This window comes from Colossoma macropomum, unplaced genomic scaffold (assembly GCF_904425465.1).
Source record: "Colossoma macropomum unplaced genomic scaffold, Colossoma_macropomum, whole genome shotgun sequence".
In the NCBI taxonomy this organism is placed as follows: Eukaryota; Metazoa; Chordata; class Actinopteri; order Characiformes; family Serrasalmidae; genus Colossoma; species Colossoma macropomum.
The window spans coordinates 18015555-18031117 of NW_023494786.1; the positions used below are offsets into that span (position 1 = coordinate 18015555).

Here is a 15563-nt window from a genome sequence, read left to right on the forward strand (position 1 = left end):
CAGACACTGTGGAGTGGCAAGAACTTTCTGGAGACAGCATGTCATTGCAGGGGACAGAGTGATTCACAGTATAATCCAGGTATGCCACACTGTATTACTTCTGTGGGACAAAGTCACTAGAACACACTAGAGGCCTGTGGCATTGCCAGATAGCATCATTTTTATGATATTAATTGGTTGGGGTTGCCAAGGCATACATTGGAGAAAAGTCACATGACCCAAAGAAACATGCTTTCTTTCATCTTGATCAAGTTAAAAAACAAGATTCTGGAACTCATATGAATGCAGTGGTAAGATAAAAGTAAGTGAACCCTTTGGATTGCCTAGTTTGCTACATTAATTGGTCCTAAAATGTGATCTGTTCTTTATCTAAGTCTGAAGTGTAGACAAACACAATGTGCTAAAACTAAAGCTAATTATAATTGTTCATGTCTTTATTGTGTGCACCAATTAAACATTTACAGAACAGCCCCGCTGACAAGATCCTGTAGAAGATGTTGATAAACTTGGGAATTCTTTTTTCCTTGATGATTGTGATTGGTCCAGACCCAGTGATCGGTTCTCTATTTATAGACAGTTTGTCTAACTGTAGGCTGATGAATAACTAAAGTCTTTGAGACTACTTTGTGACCCTTTCCAGCTCCAATTATTGTGACCAATTTTTGATCATAAGTCTTCTGAGATCTCTTTTTTTTGTGTGGCATGGTTCACATCATTAGAACTTCTTATGAATAGCAAAGTTTTTTAGGAATCAAAGTGGCTCTAACCCACACTTCCAATCTCATTTCATTGATTAGACTCCAATTAGCTTTAAAGTCTTTAGTCTAAGGATTTACATACATTTTCCAACCTATTTTGTGAAAGTTTAAATTATGTTTTCAAGATGGAAAAAATGCATTATTTTGTGTTCATTTAAATAGTTTAAACAGATTGCATTTGTTCTTTATTGTAGCTTGGATGAAGTTCAGACCATACTTTAAAATGACTTTATACATAAATGCAGGTAATTCCAAAGGGTTCACATGCTTCACATGCTCTTGCCACTGTATACCCTCATGTCGAGTTTGTGAACATCATGGTTAGTCCTATGAGTTGTGTGATTAACATGCTTTTTAACAATTATTTTAATATTTAAAAAAAATCACAGTAAATTTTTGTTTTGTAGTCACAGTATCAATATAAATGCTGGGAAATTTCTTTCATTTGATTAGTATTGCATTATCTGGACTGGTTATAGTTGCTTCTGCTCATCTTTGCAGTCAGACATTTTGACTGTCTTTGGCTGTATTTTGGAGCTCCTGTTTTTCTTCAGTCTGCTCTGACTAGTCCCGGGTGATACTAATAACATCAGGTGATATTTAAGTTTGTATTAATAAATTAATAAATCCATACTTCCTGAGGATAGTGATTATGCTAAAAGGATGTCTTACTCACCTGAGATATCTTATTTTGAATGGACTGTTTTCTTTTCTTAAAGTTGCACCAAAGGTAACGTTACGCAGTGTTATAAACATTAACCTGAAAGCTTCAGGACTAAAGCGTTCTATTTTTTTATTTATGTGGATTTTAACCTTGCTTTTGTTACCTAAACATTCTAAAGCACACAGTAAATGACAATGATACTCAACACAGTCGTAAACGTGTCCCCTTCCCAACTTTTTTGAAATGTGCTGCTGGCATTAAATTCAAAATGTTTGACTTGTTGTCTTTGTACTATTTTGAATGAATATAGGGTTTAAATGATTTGCACATCATTGCATTCAGTTTTTATTTACATTTTGCACAGCATCCTAACTTTTTTGGAAGCTGGATTGTGAGTGAAAATGAGTTAGCATATCCTCTACAGAGAGCACACTTAAATATAGCATTTTTCTGCAAATTTTAGGGTACAATTTCTGTGTATTGAATTATTTATTGTCTTTAACACAAAACAACTGAATATAAAAAACAGAACTTGTACACATTTTATGTTTTTCCCCCCAGTAAGTTAAATTCAGCAAATAAACCAGCAGCTGTATATTAAAATGTTCAGAAGTATGTTCTCTGTTATGTTGTAAGAGAAACATATTTTACAACAAAACATGTTATTTGACCAGGGGTGTTCAAACTTTTGTATATTAGTTTCATTGGCCAGCACTACTTTTGACCATAAGTGACGTGACCCAAGGAGCAGGCCTAAACACTTCAGACTTCAGGATGGTGCCTCATTAAACACACCTGATTCAGCTCATCATTTGCAAGGCCTTAATGAACTGTATTCACAGCGTTAGATGAGGGTAAACACTAATCACTGCAGCAGTTTGGCTTAGAAGGTCCCCAGTTTTACATGCCTGTTTTAGACCATTTTGATATTGCAGAGAATCCAGGAAAGAGCAGGTTCAGTGTAAAGTCGGCTAGTTCTGTTTCAGCTTTAAGGATTTTTCTCATTCGAATGTTCTGTCTTGTGGTCTTCCGCCTTTAAATCTGTTATCTGTATTAACTGCTGTTTAGGCAAATAGTGATCATCTTCACCTGCCCCAAATGACAGAACTGAGTGCTCAGCAACATCAGAGCCTGTGAGCTCATGTGCACCACTCATCCAAGTTAGCTAGAACCTATCAACTTGCAGAGGAGCGGGAAAGTTTGGCCTTTTCGATCAAGAATTTGCATGGTTGATTTTTGATACTCTGAGTGAGAGATATTTATATGAAAGCTTCTTTGTCTGGCATTTTTGATACGTGATTAAAGCCTTAATGGTTAAATTCACCCTAATGCATGATTTTCACACAAATTCTTCATCTGTCAGGTGTTTTAAAGATGTTAACATGTGACCCCTGTGATGTTTGTAACTTCACAGTGGATAAAAAGTGATGAACAGTGATCAATTGACAAGTTGGTGTGACCTCACACATATCATATCATGACATTAGGGAGCAGTTGTTCACAGAGGACATTGGGTATTGCATTTGTACAGCTGTTATCTATTCAGTCAGGGTTATCCAATATTGCTGATAATATTAGCTTTCAGCAGTGTATGTATCCCACACTGCACGTTACAGCAGAACGTCAAAGAATATGCAATGACTGCAGTGCTGCAATCCAAACTACAGAAGGATGTTGCAGACAAAGTGTCGCTGATAAAGTGATATAGCTACTGTAGGGTCCTAGCTATTAATATATGATTTTGGTAGTACTACATTATTAATAGCCACCATGAATTATTCAAAATTATATTTTACTGTGGAAAAAGAAATGATTAAATTAGAACATTTAAACAAGAGAGCTCATGAATTATTCAGCATTCTAAAGGACAAGAAACCCTTAAAATGTACCTATTGTGGAGAAGAAGCTGGGCTGAATGGAACATGGCCAACAGAAATGCTAAACAGAAGTTGGGAGACCAAAGTTTGAAAGTCATTAAGATTTAAAAGGTTACATTTAAATAAATACATTTTTGCGCATCACAAGGAAGAGTTTAAATATGCTTCTGCCAACTCATTGAAGATGTTGAGAAATTGACTTTAAGTGAACTTTATAAATAAAGGTTGGTGAACATAAACAAATGTACTCAATGCATTTTTGATTATTTTAATATTTTTGAAAGATGGACAAATAGCAATAGAACTGTTGAAGTACATGTATACTGAATTTATTTAGAAGATACAGTACCTCACAAAACAGGGTTTTTATCCTTGCTATCTTTACTTTTTGTTGTTGTTTTTTCTTTAATTTATGTTTCTGTGCGGTTAGCAAAATACTCTTAAAATAAAGATTCCTAAAAGTTTATTGGCTTGGATATGCAGTATTTGTCACATGTAAAAGTACATTATCAGATATTTCGCAGACATTTTCACATGTAAAAATACACAGAAACGATCAAAGCTCTTTATCTTAGTTGAAATACTGTTAAAGAGCCTATGTCTTGTTTTTTTAATAGAAGAATGTGGTGTAGTACATAAATATTGTTTTAAAACATACCATTTACCCCATCTATACATTCCGTATGTGGAAATTAAACTGCATGAACAGCATGCTTTAAATTAATTTACATACACTATATGGACAAAAGTATTTGGACACACCTCCTAATTATTGAGTTTAGGTGTTTCAGCCATACTCATCGCTAACAGGTGGATAAAGTTAAGCACATAGCCTTGCAGTATCGATAAGCAAACAGCAGCAGTAGAATGGGTCATACTGATGAGCTCTGTGATTTTAAACGTGGCACTGTCATAGGATACCACCTCTGCCACAAGTCAGTCTGTGAATTTTCTGCCCTGCTAGATCTGCCCCTGTCAACTGTAAGAGCTATTATTGTGAAATGGAAGCACCTAAGAGCAACAACAGCTCAGCCATGAAGCGGCAGACTTGGTAGCAGACCAAGACATTTTGGACAATTCTATGCTTCCAACTTTGTGGGAGCAGTTTGTGGAAGGCCCTTTTCTGTTCCAGCATTACTGAGCTCCAGTGCACAAAGGTCCATAAAGGCATGATTGGCTGACCTCAACCCCATTGAACACCTTTGGGATAAACTATAACGGAGATTGCAAGCCAGGCCCTCTCGCCCAACATCAGTGTCTGACATCACAAATGCTCTTCTGGATGAATGGGCAAAAATTCCCACAGACACACCCCAAAATCTTGTAGAAAGCTTCCCAGAAGAGTGAAAGCTGTTATAGCTGCAAAGGGGGATCAACTCCATATTAATGCCTATGCATTTAGAATGGGATGTCATAAAAGCTCCTGTGGGTGTAATGTGGAGGTGTCCCAATACTTTTGCCCATACAGTGTATCATCATTGTCCAAAGAAACAAAATAATTATATTAAGTTGTAAGTATAATGAAGTTTTAAGGTTATAATGACTGTTTCAGTACATATGGCATCACTTCAAAGGGTCTTTCTGCCACATCTGAGGGCCCAAATCCTAATTTTTCTTTAATATCATTTTTTTTCTTTTCCTGAGATCCATTTGTTGTTTTATGCACCAATAACCAGTCATAATTCATTTGTATAAGACCATTTTCCACCCTTTCTATATCTCTTAGTATTCTAGAAGCTGATTTTGTTACTGTGTATTTAGGACTGATATATATATAAATGAGCTCTGTTCTGATTGGCCGCTCTGTGTTGTGCCTAAATAAAAAAGATCTGTCCAGGGTGAGAGACTCCATAAACTTCAGTGTGAATGACTGGGGCTAAACTGCTGTAGGCTGAAAAGGCAGATAAACAATACTGTCCTAAAGTCTCAGCCACTCAGCCAAGCAAATAGTTTGAAACCATTTATCTGGACAATTTGCTTGTAAAATCACCAAATAAAATTAGACTTAAAACAACTAAATGTTAATTTAGTTCATGCTTAAATGTTTAATATTTAAAAATGAAGATTAATGATTAAAAATAATAAAAAATAACTTTCGATTTTTGGTTCTAGATTCCTCCTTGACGCCCCCAGCCATTGTAGAGAATATTTGAATTCAACCACCAGCACAACTGATTTGATTTAATTAGCCAAACCAGGTATAAGAAAATAACTACAAAAAAATATAAGTATATATGAAGTATAAGAAAATAACTTCAAATATTACAGAGCTTCTTCAAGGAGAGATTTGGAAAGGGTTAAAAAGGAACAACATGCATATAATCAGTACTTTTTGTATTAATGTTCATTTAGATTGAAGATTTTTAGGCAATATTAGTGTTTTTCTGAACTACACTTACTGCCCAGATAAAAAGCTTTTTAAATATCATTTTCTCAAGTGCCATAAACATTTGCATGTATGTCAATGCATTGGTTTTTGTGACATCACAAAAACAATGATTTCAAAATGGTTTGTTATTGAAGCATCATTTCAGCGTATGGACTGCATGGTCTGGGGAGAGTGGTTTGTGTACATACTACATTAAACTCTAAAAGTCTGGAAAATAATTGTTTCTCCACAGTATGGGCTCTTTAAGAATGTAGGGTGTCATCGCTGCAGAGCTCTTTGAAAGCATGCAGAGTGTATGTGCTGATTCTTTGTTTCTCTGCTTCTTTTATGGCAGGGCCAGTAAAGCTGCGTGCTTCGAGGGAATGTGTGCTCTGAATTTTGCTCCTCTGTCATCTCTGTTAATGTCTGCAGAGCAACGGTGAGCAAAAAAACCTCTCCTCCTCAGTGCTGGATATCAGCCTGTACACATCCCCTCTTACTTCAAAAGAGGAGGGTGAGAGAGGGTGGGAAATTATGTGTGCGCGTGTGTGTGTGAGAGAGAGAGAGAGAGTGAGAGAGAAGAGACAAAGAGTGAGAGAGAGAGTGCATGTGTGCATGTGACAGAGGGAGAGAGCGGAAGAGAGTGTGGGAGGGAGATGGAGATGTAGCGAAGGGCAGCAGCAGCTCTTCCTCACAGTGTACCTCACTCAAAAGCTCAGGATTTAGAATGCAGGCTTGTTTTTTTCCACAACAGAATTTATCTGAGGAATGCTGTAGCTCTAACTGAAGAGGGACGGAGTGGGACGTGTCCAAGCAGAAGAGAAGGGGGGGAGTCATCTGCTTTTGCTTCATTTTTGGGGAGGGGGGCCTCTTTTAACAGACAAAAAAGCAGAGGAGATGCTGCTGTAATCACATTCAGCTGGACAGCGTTCAAACTGCAGGGAGGACATCTACATGACAGAGGCTGTACCGCACAACCTGAGTCCATAAGTGAATCTCTCTCACAGCCTCTCTCTCTCTCTCTCTCTCTCTCTCTCTCTCTCTCTCTCTCTCTCTCTCTCTCTCTCTCTCTCTCTCTCTCTCTCTCTCTCTCTCTCTCTCCCTGCCTCTTCTCTCTCCTCTCTTTTCACTCCAGCTCTTTTTTTCTTCAAGTTGAAAGCAGAGAGAATCCGCCACATAAGAATCTTCATCATGGGCGATAAAGGCACGAGGTAAGCATTTTATACATTTCTGTATAAAAATACATTCTGTGCAGGGAAGTAAATCAGTGAGAGAGTGTTACATCACTGCGCACATCTCTCATCCTCTCTTAGTGATGATTATTCTTTTTTTGCTGTCAAATAAATGGAATTAGCTTAAATAATAATTGCCATTTTTGGCCAATTTTTGGTGCTGTTTTTTCATTCATATTCTTTTCCAACTATTAAAATATAAAATATTAAGAAATAAATGTGCAAAACTTTGAGGTGCGCCTGCTTACTTCAGCATCAGTATTTTTCACATTCAAGTGCTAAAACTAAAGGTGTCAGAAAGCATTTTTTGGAGCGGTGCTATAGAAGAACGGTGCTTGGTTCCTTGAAGAACCTTCTTTAAAAAAACCACTTATGTAAAGAAAAGTGTGAGTGTGAAGAACCTTGTAAAGGTTGTATACCCAATTAAAGATTTCTCCTAGAACCATATATTTAGGCCATGTACCACTTAGAAACCTTAATTTTAAGTGCATTTGCAGTAAAGTACATAACATTTCTGTGTATTTTTACATAATTGTTGTTGTCAGAACAAAATAGTATTACATTTACTAGAAATGATTTTATTCCATTTAATTTTGGACAATTTCTATTGGTCCGTTCATCATGAGTTGCTCACACGATGTAAAGGGTAGCTGGAGTTAATGTATAAAATGTATAAAAACATAAAAAAAACACAACAATAGAGATACAGCGACGTTGTGAAAATGTTCGACAAATATCTTAAAAACATATTTTTTACATGTGAAAACAGTTGCTGTTATTCATTTCTTAGCCTCCAGAATTCTCTCCTTCTTCTTAGGGCATTTCTGCCAGAGCTTTATCTGTTAAGATTTTAGATCTTAGCCAAACTATCACGCTGCGTTTTGCCTCATCTGGTTACTTCTTGGCTGTTGACATTTCACACATAGCTTGGTAGCATAACAACAGCTCTGAAGCACTTGAACCTCTCTAACGAGGAAGTAGACTATCCACCATATCTTTGCTCTCAGCAGGATAATGAGGCAATTATCCTCTTACAGTAATACCACAGCTCTCTGCTCTGGCTGCATTGTGCACTGTAAAATATCAGCAACAGCTGGAGAGGAATCCCCCAGTGCCCTGTGATGGATCCTTCCATCAGGCTTTCGGCTGTTAACTGTCTCTCTGAATACGAGTGTATTGTGTCTGAACTCCTGCTGGGGAGAGGAATAATCCTTTTCTCCCAATAATATTTCATTTGCATCTGTTTATCTGTGTGTATACTTGTTCTATTGGGTCTGTTTGTGTTGTGGATGTGCTTTCTGATCAGTGTTTCAGTGTTTGGCCCTAAATTTTGTAGAAAAGAGCAACTTTTACGTGTAGCCTAATCTGGTTTACACAGTCAGGTTCAGTGTGGGTTTGGAGATAAAAAGAAATATGGAGAGGAAAAGATTCCTTGCCAGGTTCCTCAGATTGTTTTCTGGGGGAAGGCATGTGGAAGGTTCTTTTTTCTGTTATTTATGGCAGTATCACAGTACAGTATTTACTATGAATGTTGCATAATTTTGATCCGATTGTAAAACATATGAAGTAGAATGTGTTCTTCAATGGTTTTAGCTTTGACTTTAGCTTAATCAAAGACATTAGAGTTGTCTGTGTCACTACGCTGACTGTATAAGCCACCATCTGTTCGATCATCTAGCTTTGTTGCTCATTTTGATCACTGTGACTGGCCACTAAATATTAGATCATAATATTTTGGCATTCAGACACAACGCATAGTTAATGCCACATTTAAAATCAGTTATCAACGACAAAATGATTTATATTACATAATACATAAACAGGGCTAATTATGCTCCCTTTGTAATGAAACATGTAGTTGGTCATTGTTCTTTAACTCCTGATGATATCCACGATATGCTCAGAAAAGCATACTGTGTATGATGATAATAGAAATTTATTACAATAACACCATAATATCATAACATTGCCAGTGTCTACATCTAATACATAATGCAATGCACTTGACAAGAAAATAGTAGGGCTGCATGATACTGGGGGCATAATCACAATACAATATTTGAGCTTTTTGCAAAAAGTACTGCGATATTTCAAAAACAAATCATCCTTTACACTGTATTTGCTTCAAATAAAATCTCTTTACATAAACTTACATTGAAAGTAAAGAATGTTTTTGCCCTCTACTGTGAAGTTACCATTTTGGAGATACTTGTTTTTCTTTGGACAGCGACAAAATATAAATGAGTCCAAAATTTACCCAGATGAACTATTAAAAAATTGAGCTAAATGTCATTCTGTCAAAGGAAGCGTGTATTTACAAGGGAAATTAAGGCAGTAGTTCAATATTCTGGCTACAAAGTTTGGGTGCCCTGATCATATTTTTTTGCTTTTAATGTCTAATTACTGTTTATTTGCTGAATATAACATATTGGGGAAAATAGAAAACATAAAATGCGGCCTGTGAAATAGTAATGGCACATTTCATTTTTTTTTAACTTTATACTCAGCAAATAAATGCTGAAAATTACCAATATTTGCCATATTAGAAAAAATGCCATATTTAAGTTTATTCTCTGTAGAGGATGTGTTCTTTTTTTTATTTAGGAAATCAACCAAACATACTTTAAACAGGAGTGTTCAAACCTTTGCATACGACTGTATCAGTTATATTCTATTGATACTCACTAGGGCTGCACAAATACCATACTGCAATTCAGTGAACTTCTGGTGACATTATTAAAGATCACTGTGCGTTATTGTTACCAAAATCATGCATGTTTTTTAGATTTTGACAGTGCCTTGATTCATCAGAACACCCACAGAGACTCAGCTGAGGCTGATCCAATTGTGCTGTAATTTGTAGAAGTGTTAAGTTGCGTGTTGCAGCCTTCTGTCATATCAGTAATGCAAAAGCCAACATCACAATAATGATCAAAAACGCTGTATTGCACAGTCCTAGAAAATAGCATCTGCCTCATTGCTTGTTTAAACTCATTTCTGTGCAAAGGTTCTTTGGTGAGCATTTCTCTGTAACAGTCCTATAAAGCTACACACATAAGAGAGCTGCATGGAGATTTGGGCTGTGGAAGCTCAATGTAATGTCGGTTATATACCAAGCAATGATACTGAGCCATTGTAGGTAATAAATAGTGTTAATTCTGGAAACAGAAACAGATCTGGGGAAGAAGTGGCTGTCGTTTGAAGCACATGTAGATGTGTTTAATAAATTAATAATCGAGTAAATATATACATACAAACAGTGCTCAAAAGTGGTCTTGGGACACCTCAGTCATCATTTGTTTATTGTTAATTGTTTTATTTGTTAATGTATTATGAAAGGATAAAGATAAAATAATCATAAATGGTGTTCAGAGAGTTTCTCAAACTTATTTAACACTGTAAATAGTGGTTTCTTTGTAGAATCACATAGTATGTTGTTCTTCCCATTTCAGTATAGAAGCAACATTGTCCAGTTGATGGTCATGCTGTTCATTGATTATGATTGCTGCTGCTTCTCAATTGAAGCCTCTGGTTTCTGTCCACTGTTGTGCTCTCAAATGTTGACCCCTGATGACCCTGTCTAATCACTGCCACCTTTATTTGGAAGTTGGCTGGCAATTTCGAGCTAAGAGCAGGAAGAGTAATTTGCTAGTCATTTATCAGGTCCTTTTTGCTCAATTACCCTCTTATACCTCATTTCGCAACAGTTAGGCACAGACTGTATCTCTGGTACACAGGACTGATTTCTGTTAGCAGCCCCTTCTCTTTTACATCAGTTAGGAAAGTATTTATTCATCATATTTTGAATGATTTTTAAAGTATCCTTTGTTTTACTCTATCTATCTATCTATCTATCTATCTATCTATCAATCTATATATATATATATATATATATATATATATATATATATATATATATATATATATGTGTGTATATTATATCGCTGTTGTAAAAAAAAAAAAAACACTTATATCTCCAAAATGGTAACTTTACTTCTAATGTAAGTCGATTAGATTTTTTTTCCATATAATTTTGGTCCATTCATCTCTGTCTATCTATCTAATTTTGGCCCATTCATCATGAAATTTACACACAATGTAAATGCCAACAGATATTTTCAAATTATGTCAAAAAACTGAAAAATGACAAACATGGATGTTTTGTTCTGACAGCAGCAATATGTATATATAGCTATATATATTGCTATATATATAGCAATTTACAGGAATGCAAACTTTGTTATATAGAGGGCGTAATGCACACTTACAGTTCTAGATGTGAAAACTAGCTCATGTATTTTTTGGACAAGTCTTTTGCTTTTGAAAGGCTCTGGGCAGATAAGGTTGCTAAGCAAATGGAATATTAATATTCATGAAATAGTGTGCATATGACTCCTGCTCTCAGATTACTAATAGACAATCAGTGTAATTGCTTACAGGCATGAGTGAAGATCAGAGTTAGGCTAAAGGAACATTTATCTTCTGAACACACACAGGTAGCAGCAGATGAAAAATCTGTTTAGCACACTTTCAAAGACCAGTTCAAAAAGACAGATTTGTTTGAAAAATCTTTAAAGCCTAATCTTCTTACTACAGAGAGGACATCGTTTAACCCTTTTTGACATTATGCATCACCCAGAATTACCTTACATAAGAATTTTACTGTGCCATTTCACATAAAAGAAACTGCAAGATATTCAATTAAATTGAACAGCAAGCATTAAATGAGTGCTGTTAACCACCATGTGTTACTGCAGCTCATCTGCTGTTGTTGTTTCTAAACTGGCACGCAGCAGATTCACACAGACCAGATGGGAAAGGGGTGATCATGCGGGCTAAGACATTCATCTTGTAAAGCATATTTAGCTCGTATTATCAAAGTAATCACTCTTAAAGCAGAATCTCTGTTTCTTCTTTAATCGTACATGTGCCACCTTTAGAATGCAGTTTTCATGCTCCAGAAACTTTGTTTGAAAGTACTTTTTTGGTCACAGGACACAGAAGTGACAGATGCACATGGCTGCACAAGCTGTTACATGACTGTTTTTCATTGTGGAGACTTTGGTCTGGTTCCAGCTCTCCCTCCTTCAAACTCTCCCCCTGAACTACATCCACTTGTGTTGTCTGTATTTTTGTCATGTTTAAATATTTTATTGCTTTCACAATAAATATTATATACAGCGGAATAGAATATTGGTCCAGTGCAACAAACATAGTAGGCACATCTAGCAATTCTATACTGAGTTATAACACTAGATTGCTAGTTAATTCAATGCCAGTACAATGTCAGTTGTACCCTTTGGACTCTAATATCACCAAACCAGTTGATGTTAAGAAAGAGCTACACTCTTAAAAAGATGGTTCTTCAAGAGTTTTTTAGTCAAGACAATGGTTCTATATAGAACCATGAACACTTGCTTGCATGCTTAAAGTATTCTTTGCATTGTGAAATGGTTCTTCAATGGTTATTTGAAAAGAGTTCTATATAGAACCAAAAAGAGTTCTTCAATTGTTATGATGTCAAGCTTGTAACAAGAACCCTTTTTTGGTGCTAAATAGAACGCCATTCAAAAAGGTTCTATATAGAACCATATACAACACATTCTTCATCAATCTGAAGAACTGTTTCACAATGCAAAGAACTCTTTAAGCATGCAAATGGTGTGTTCGTGGTTCTATGCAGAACCACTGTCTTTACTAAAGAAACCTTGAAGAACCATGTTTTTAAGAGTGGCAATGCTGAGATAAATCTGTTCACATCTGATAAAGCGTTCTTTGCATGTTGAAAGGTTCTTTAGGTTAATGGAGAGTGTGATTTATATAGTTCTATATAGAACCTTTTCGAAAAAAGTTTCCATATAGCACCAAAAAAGATTCTATTGTTACAGACTTGACATCACAACAATAGAAGAACCCTTTTTGGTGCTATATAGAACCCTTTTCAAAAAGGTTCTCTATAGAATCATTTACAGCACATTCTCCATCAATCTGAAGAATGATTTAATGATACAAAGAGCCCTTTAATCGTGCAAAGGGTTCTTTGAGTGTTCAAGGTTCTATATAGAACCATTTTCTTGTAAGCTGTAATGAGATTCTACAGGGAGAGCATATCTTCACCTCTCAGCACAGCAAACAGGCCTCCTACAGATTTTATTTCATTTCCGCTAGTCTGTGGCTGCGCTGAAAGCATGTAGCATTACAGAGCAGAGCGCAGTCACTTGTTGTTTTTGGTCTTTTTTTCAAAGATTTTGTTTTGACTGGTGTTGCAATTTGAGTTAATGTTATTATTAAACAGTAAACCACTCGAGGCAGTGCATTATAGTGATTTCACCACATTGCAGGGGTGTTAGGCCTGACACAAAACAGAGTAAAATGACTGTAATGCATGGCCTCATGTGGCTTATTGCTTTTATAAAACAGCGACAAAACACAACATACTAATATAATAAAATACAATACAGTAAAGTAATTTACTATTAATAAAAATGGCAATTCTTACAACAAGCAATGCAGTTTAATAAGTTATGGTTGCCAAACAACATAACTGACTGCATTTGCAGTAATTTTGAGAAGTCCTGTTTTGGTATGTCTGTCAAAACTTTCAGCTCAGGCTACCTGGAAGCATCTATAGCACGTGTGAAAAACATTTATACATTAATCATAAATGGTACTTTTTCTAGCAATTGGATGTTAAAGCAGCTGATTTGCATGTCTAAATAGGTGAAGGTTTGAGCTAAGAAAGCTGTTTCTTCAGAAAGATAAAGCTAACACTGGAGCTAGTCAGAGCAGTTGAGGAGGAATCATACATGAGGTCTTTCAGCAAAACTTAATGAAACAATAGAAATGATAGCATGCATACATGTGCATTAATATTCATCTTTACACACAAATCACAAATGTGAGCACTGTACATCTAACTCACATATCAAGAAGCTGTTAGCACATAACTTATGAAACGCTAACTTAGTTAGCTAACTGATCTTAACATTTCTCTATAACCTTATTTGTTGCTACATATCATATTGAGGTTATACATAGCGTTATCAACACAGATAAAGATAAGCTCTTTTAGTTCCAGCATAAGTCCACCTATTAATAGTGTTGACGCTGAGCTATGAGTGTGGTGATCAATCCGAAACTTTTTCAGATTTCAAAAAAATAACACCACCCACAGAAGAGATGATGAGGATTGCGTGTGTCTGAATAAAACGTTCATCAGTAACACTTTTTCACATCTCTTAGCCTAATCATTTAGACTAATTTACTGCCGTTCTCACTGCAGGTTTGTTCGGGAGAGTTTTTTCTCTCACTTGACAGAGGAAGTAGAGTTTAGAGACAACTGTCAATGTGGAGAAGTATGACAACTGTTATTTTGCAAATGTTTTATTATTCTATTAATTGTGCAATTGTTTTTAATAATTTGATGGATTAATAGGGAATTCAATTGATGATTGTAGTTGTGTGTGCACATATATCTCCGCCCGGTGGATTTTTAAACCAGAGCTATCTGTTTACAGTATTGATTTTATTGTTAGGTTTGGTTGGCTTTCGTACCTTTAGTGTCCAAAAACTGTTTATGACCAACATCAAAATCAAGACGTTAATATTAGTGATGGTTGAATTGGACGTGAACTGTGGAGGTTAAAAAAAACTATTTTCACAACGAAATGTCTTTTAGAGTCATCTTGGTGAATAAACTATTAGGCAAGACAACAGAAGGTCAGCCAGATGTCTGAAGTGACAGACTGGATATAAATATTTACACTAATTGACCCCTGACCTGTGTGACAAGATGAAGCCATTAGATTTGTCATGTGCCAGGGCAGATCACACTAAGCGCTCTGACAGCAGTACACTCAGCTGACAGTCAGTACAACACTGTGCTATACCTGCACATCCCCAGCGTCATTTTCACCTTAAATGCTCTCCGGCACTCAGTTTTAATTTCTGCTGCATAAAGCATGTTTGTCATCACATGATAAGGCTGCCTGCAGGCTTCAGATTTCTAAGCACAGTTCTCTTGTCTGTTACATTGAGTTTAGTTCAAGGAATGCTCGTAGTTTGCATTTGGAGTGCATAGGTGGAGTATATTTAGGTTTAAGGCTTGCGTAAGGTGGAAGGGAGTATTTGTCTGGGCTCTGAATTCATTTATCGATTTAGCTTGAAAGCATCTGACGGGAGGAAAATACACGTCTGCTGTTGAATTGTCTCAAGGCACTACTCAAATTGGTTGTCTTTTACTAGTGTCTCATGCTGTGATTCTGTGTATACAGAGTCATTGAAGCGAAAAGGTAATTTGTCCTAAAATAATATTCTTTCTTCTTTCTAATTGATTGACGTACATCTGCATTCACATTGCAGTAGAAGGCCACAAAGATCACTCTTTTAAAAAGTCAGGTCTTTTATTTATTTATTTATTTATTTATTTATTTAACATTATATTTCATTCTTCCCCTAATCCATATTTGTGTGATTTTATATACCAAAAACAGTCATAATTAATTGTTACCTGACCACTTCAACCTCTCTTTATCGATAAGAAAGAGTCTGTTTTTTGTTATTTTGCCTTAAAGATATATGTAAATAACCTCTGTTCTGGGTTGGAATGAAAAACCCCACACTGGCCAATTGTGGATAGGATTGGACACCCCTGCTGTAAATAAT

The 15563-nt window shown here is 36.0% G+C and overlaps 1 protein-coding gene across 2 annotated transcripts in view; it reads left to right on the plus strand.

Annotated features, from left to right (window-relative positions):
- The window catches only part of arrb1 (arrestin, beta 1), a 43731-nt gene continuing 28168 nt past the window's right edge, over positions 1-15563 (plus strand). Inside the window, exons 1-3 of one of the 2 annotated variants that reach the window (XM_036562989.1) lie at positions 1-79; positions 6023-6106; positions 6803-6878. In XM_036562989.1, coding sequence (XP_036418882.1) covers positions 6859-6878 — 20 coding nt within the window. In that variant the 5' untranslated portion in view covers positions 1-79; positions 6023-6106; positions 6803-6858. Of the gene's footprint in view, positions 80-5953; positions 6107-6802; positions 6879-15563 lie in introns of those variants that run through there. The other variant, XM_036562996.1, reaches the window with a different exon arrangement.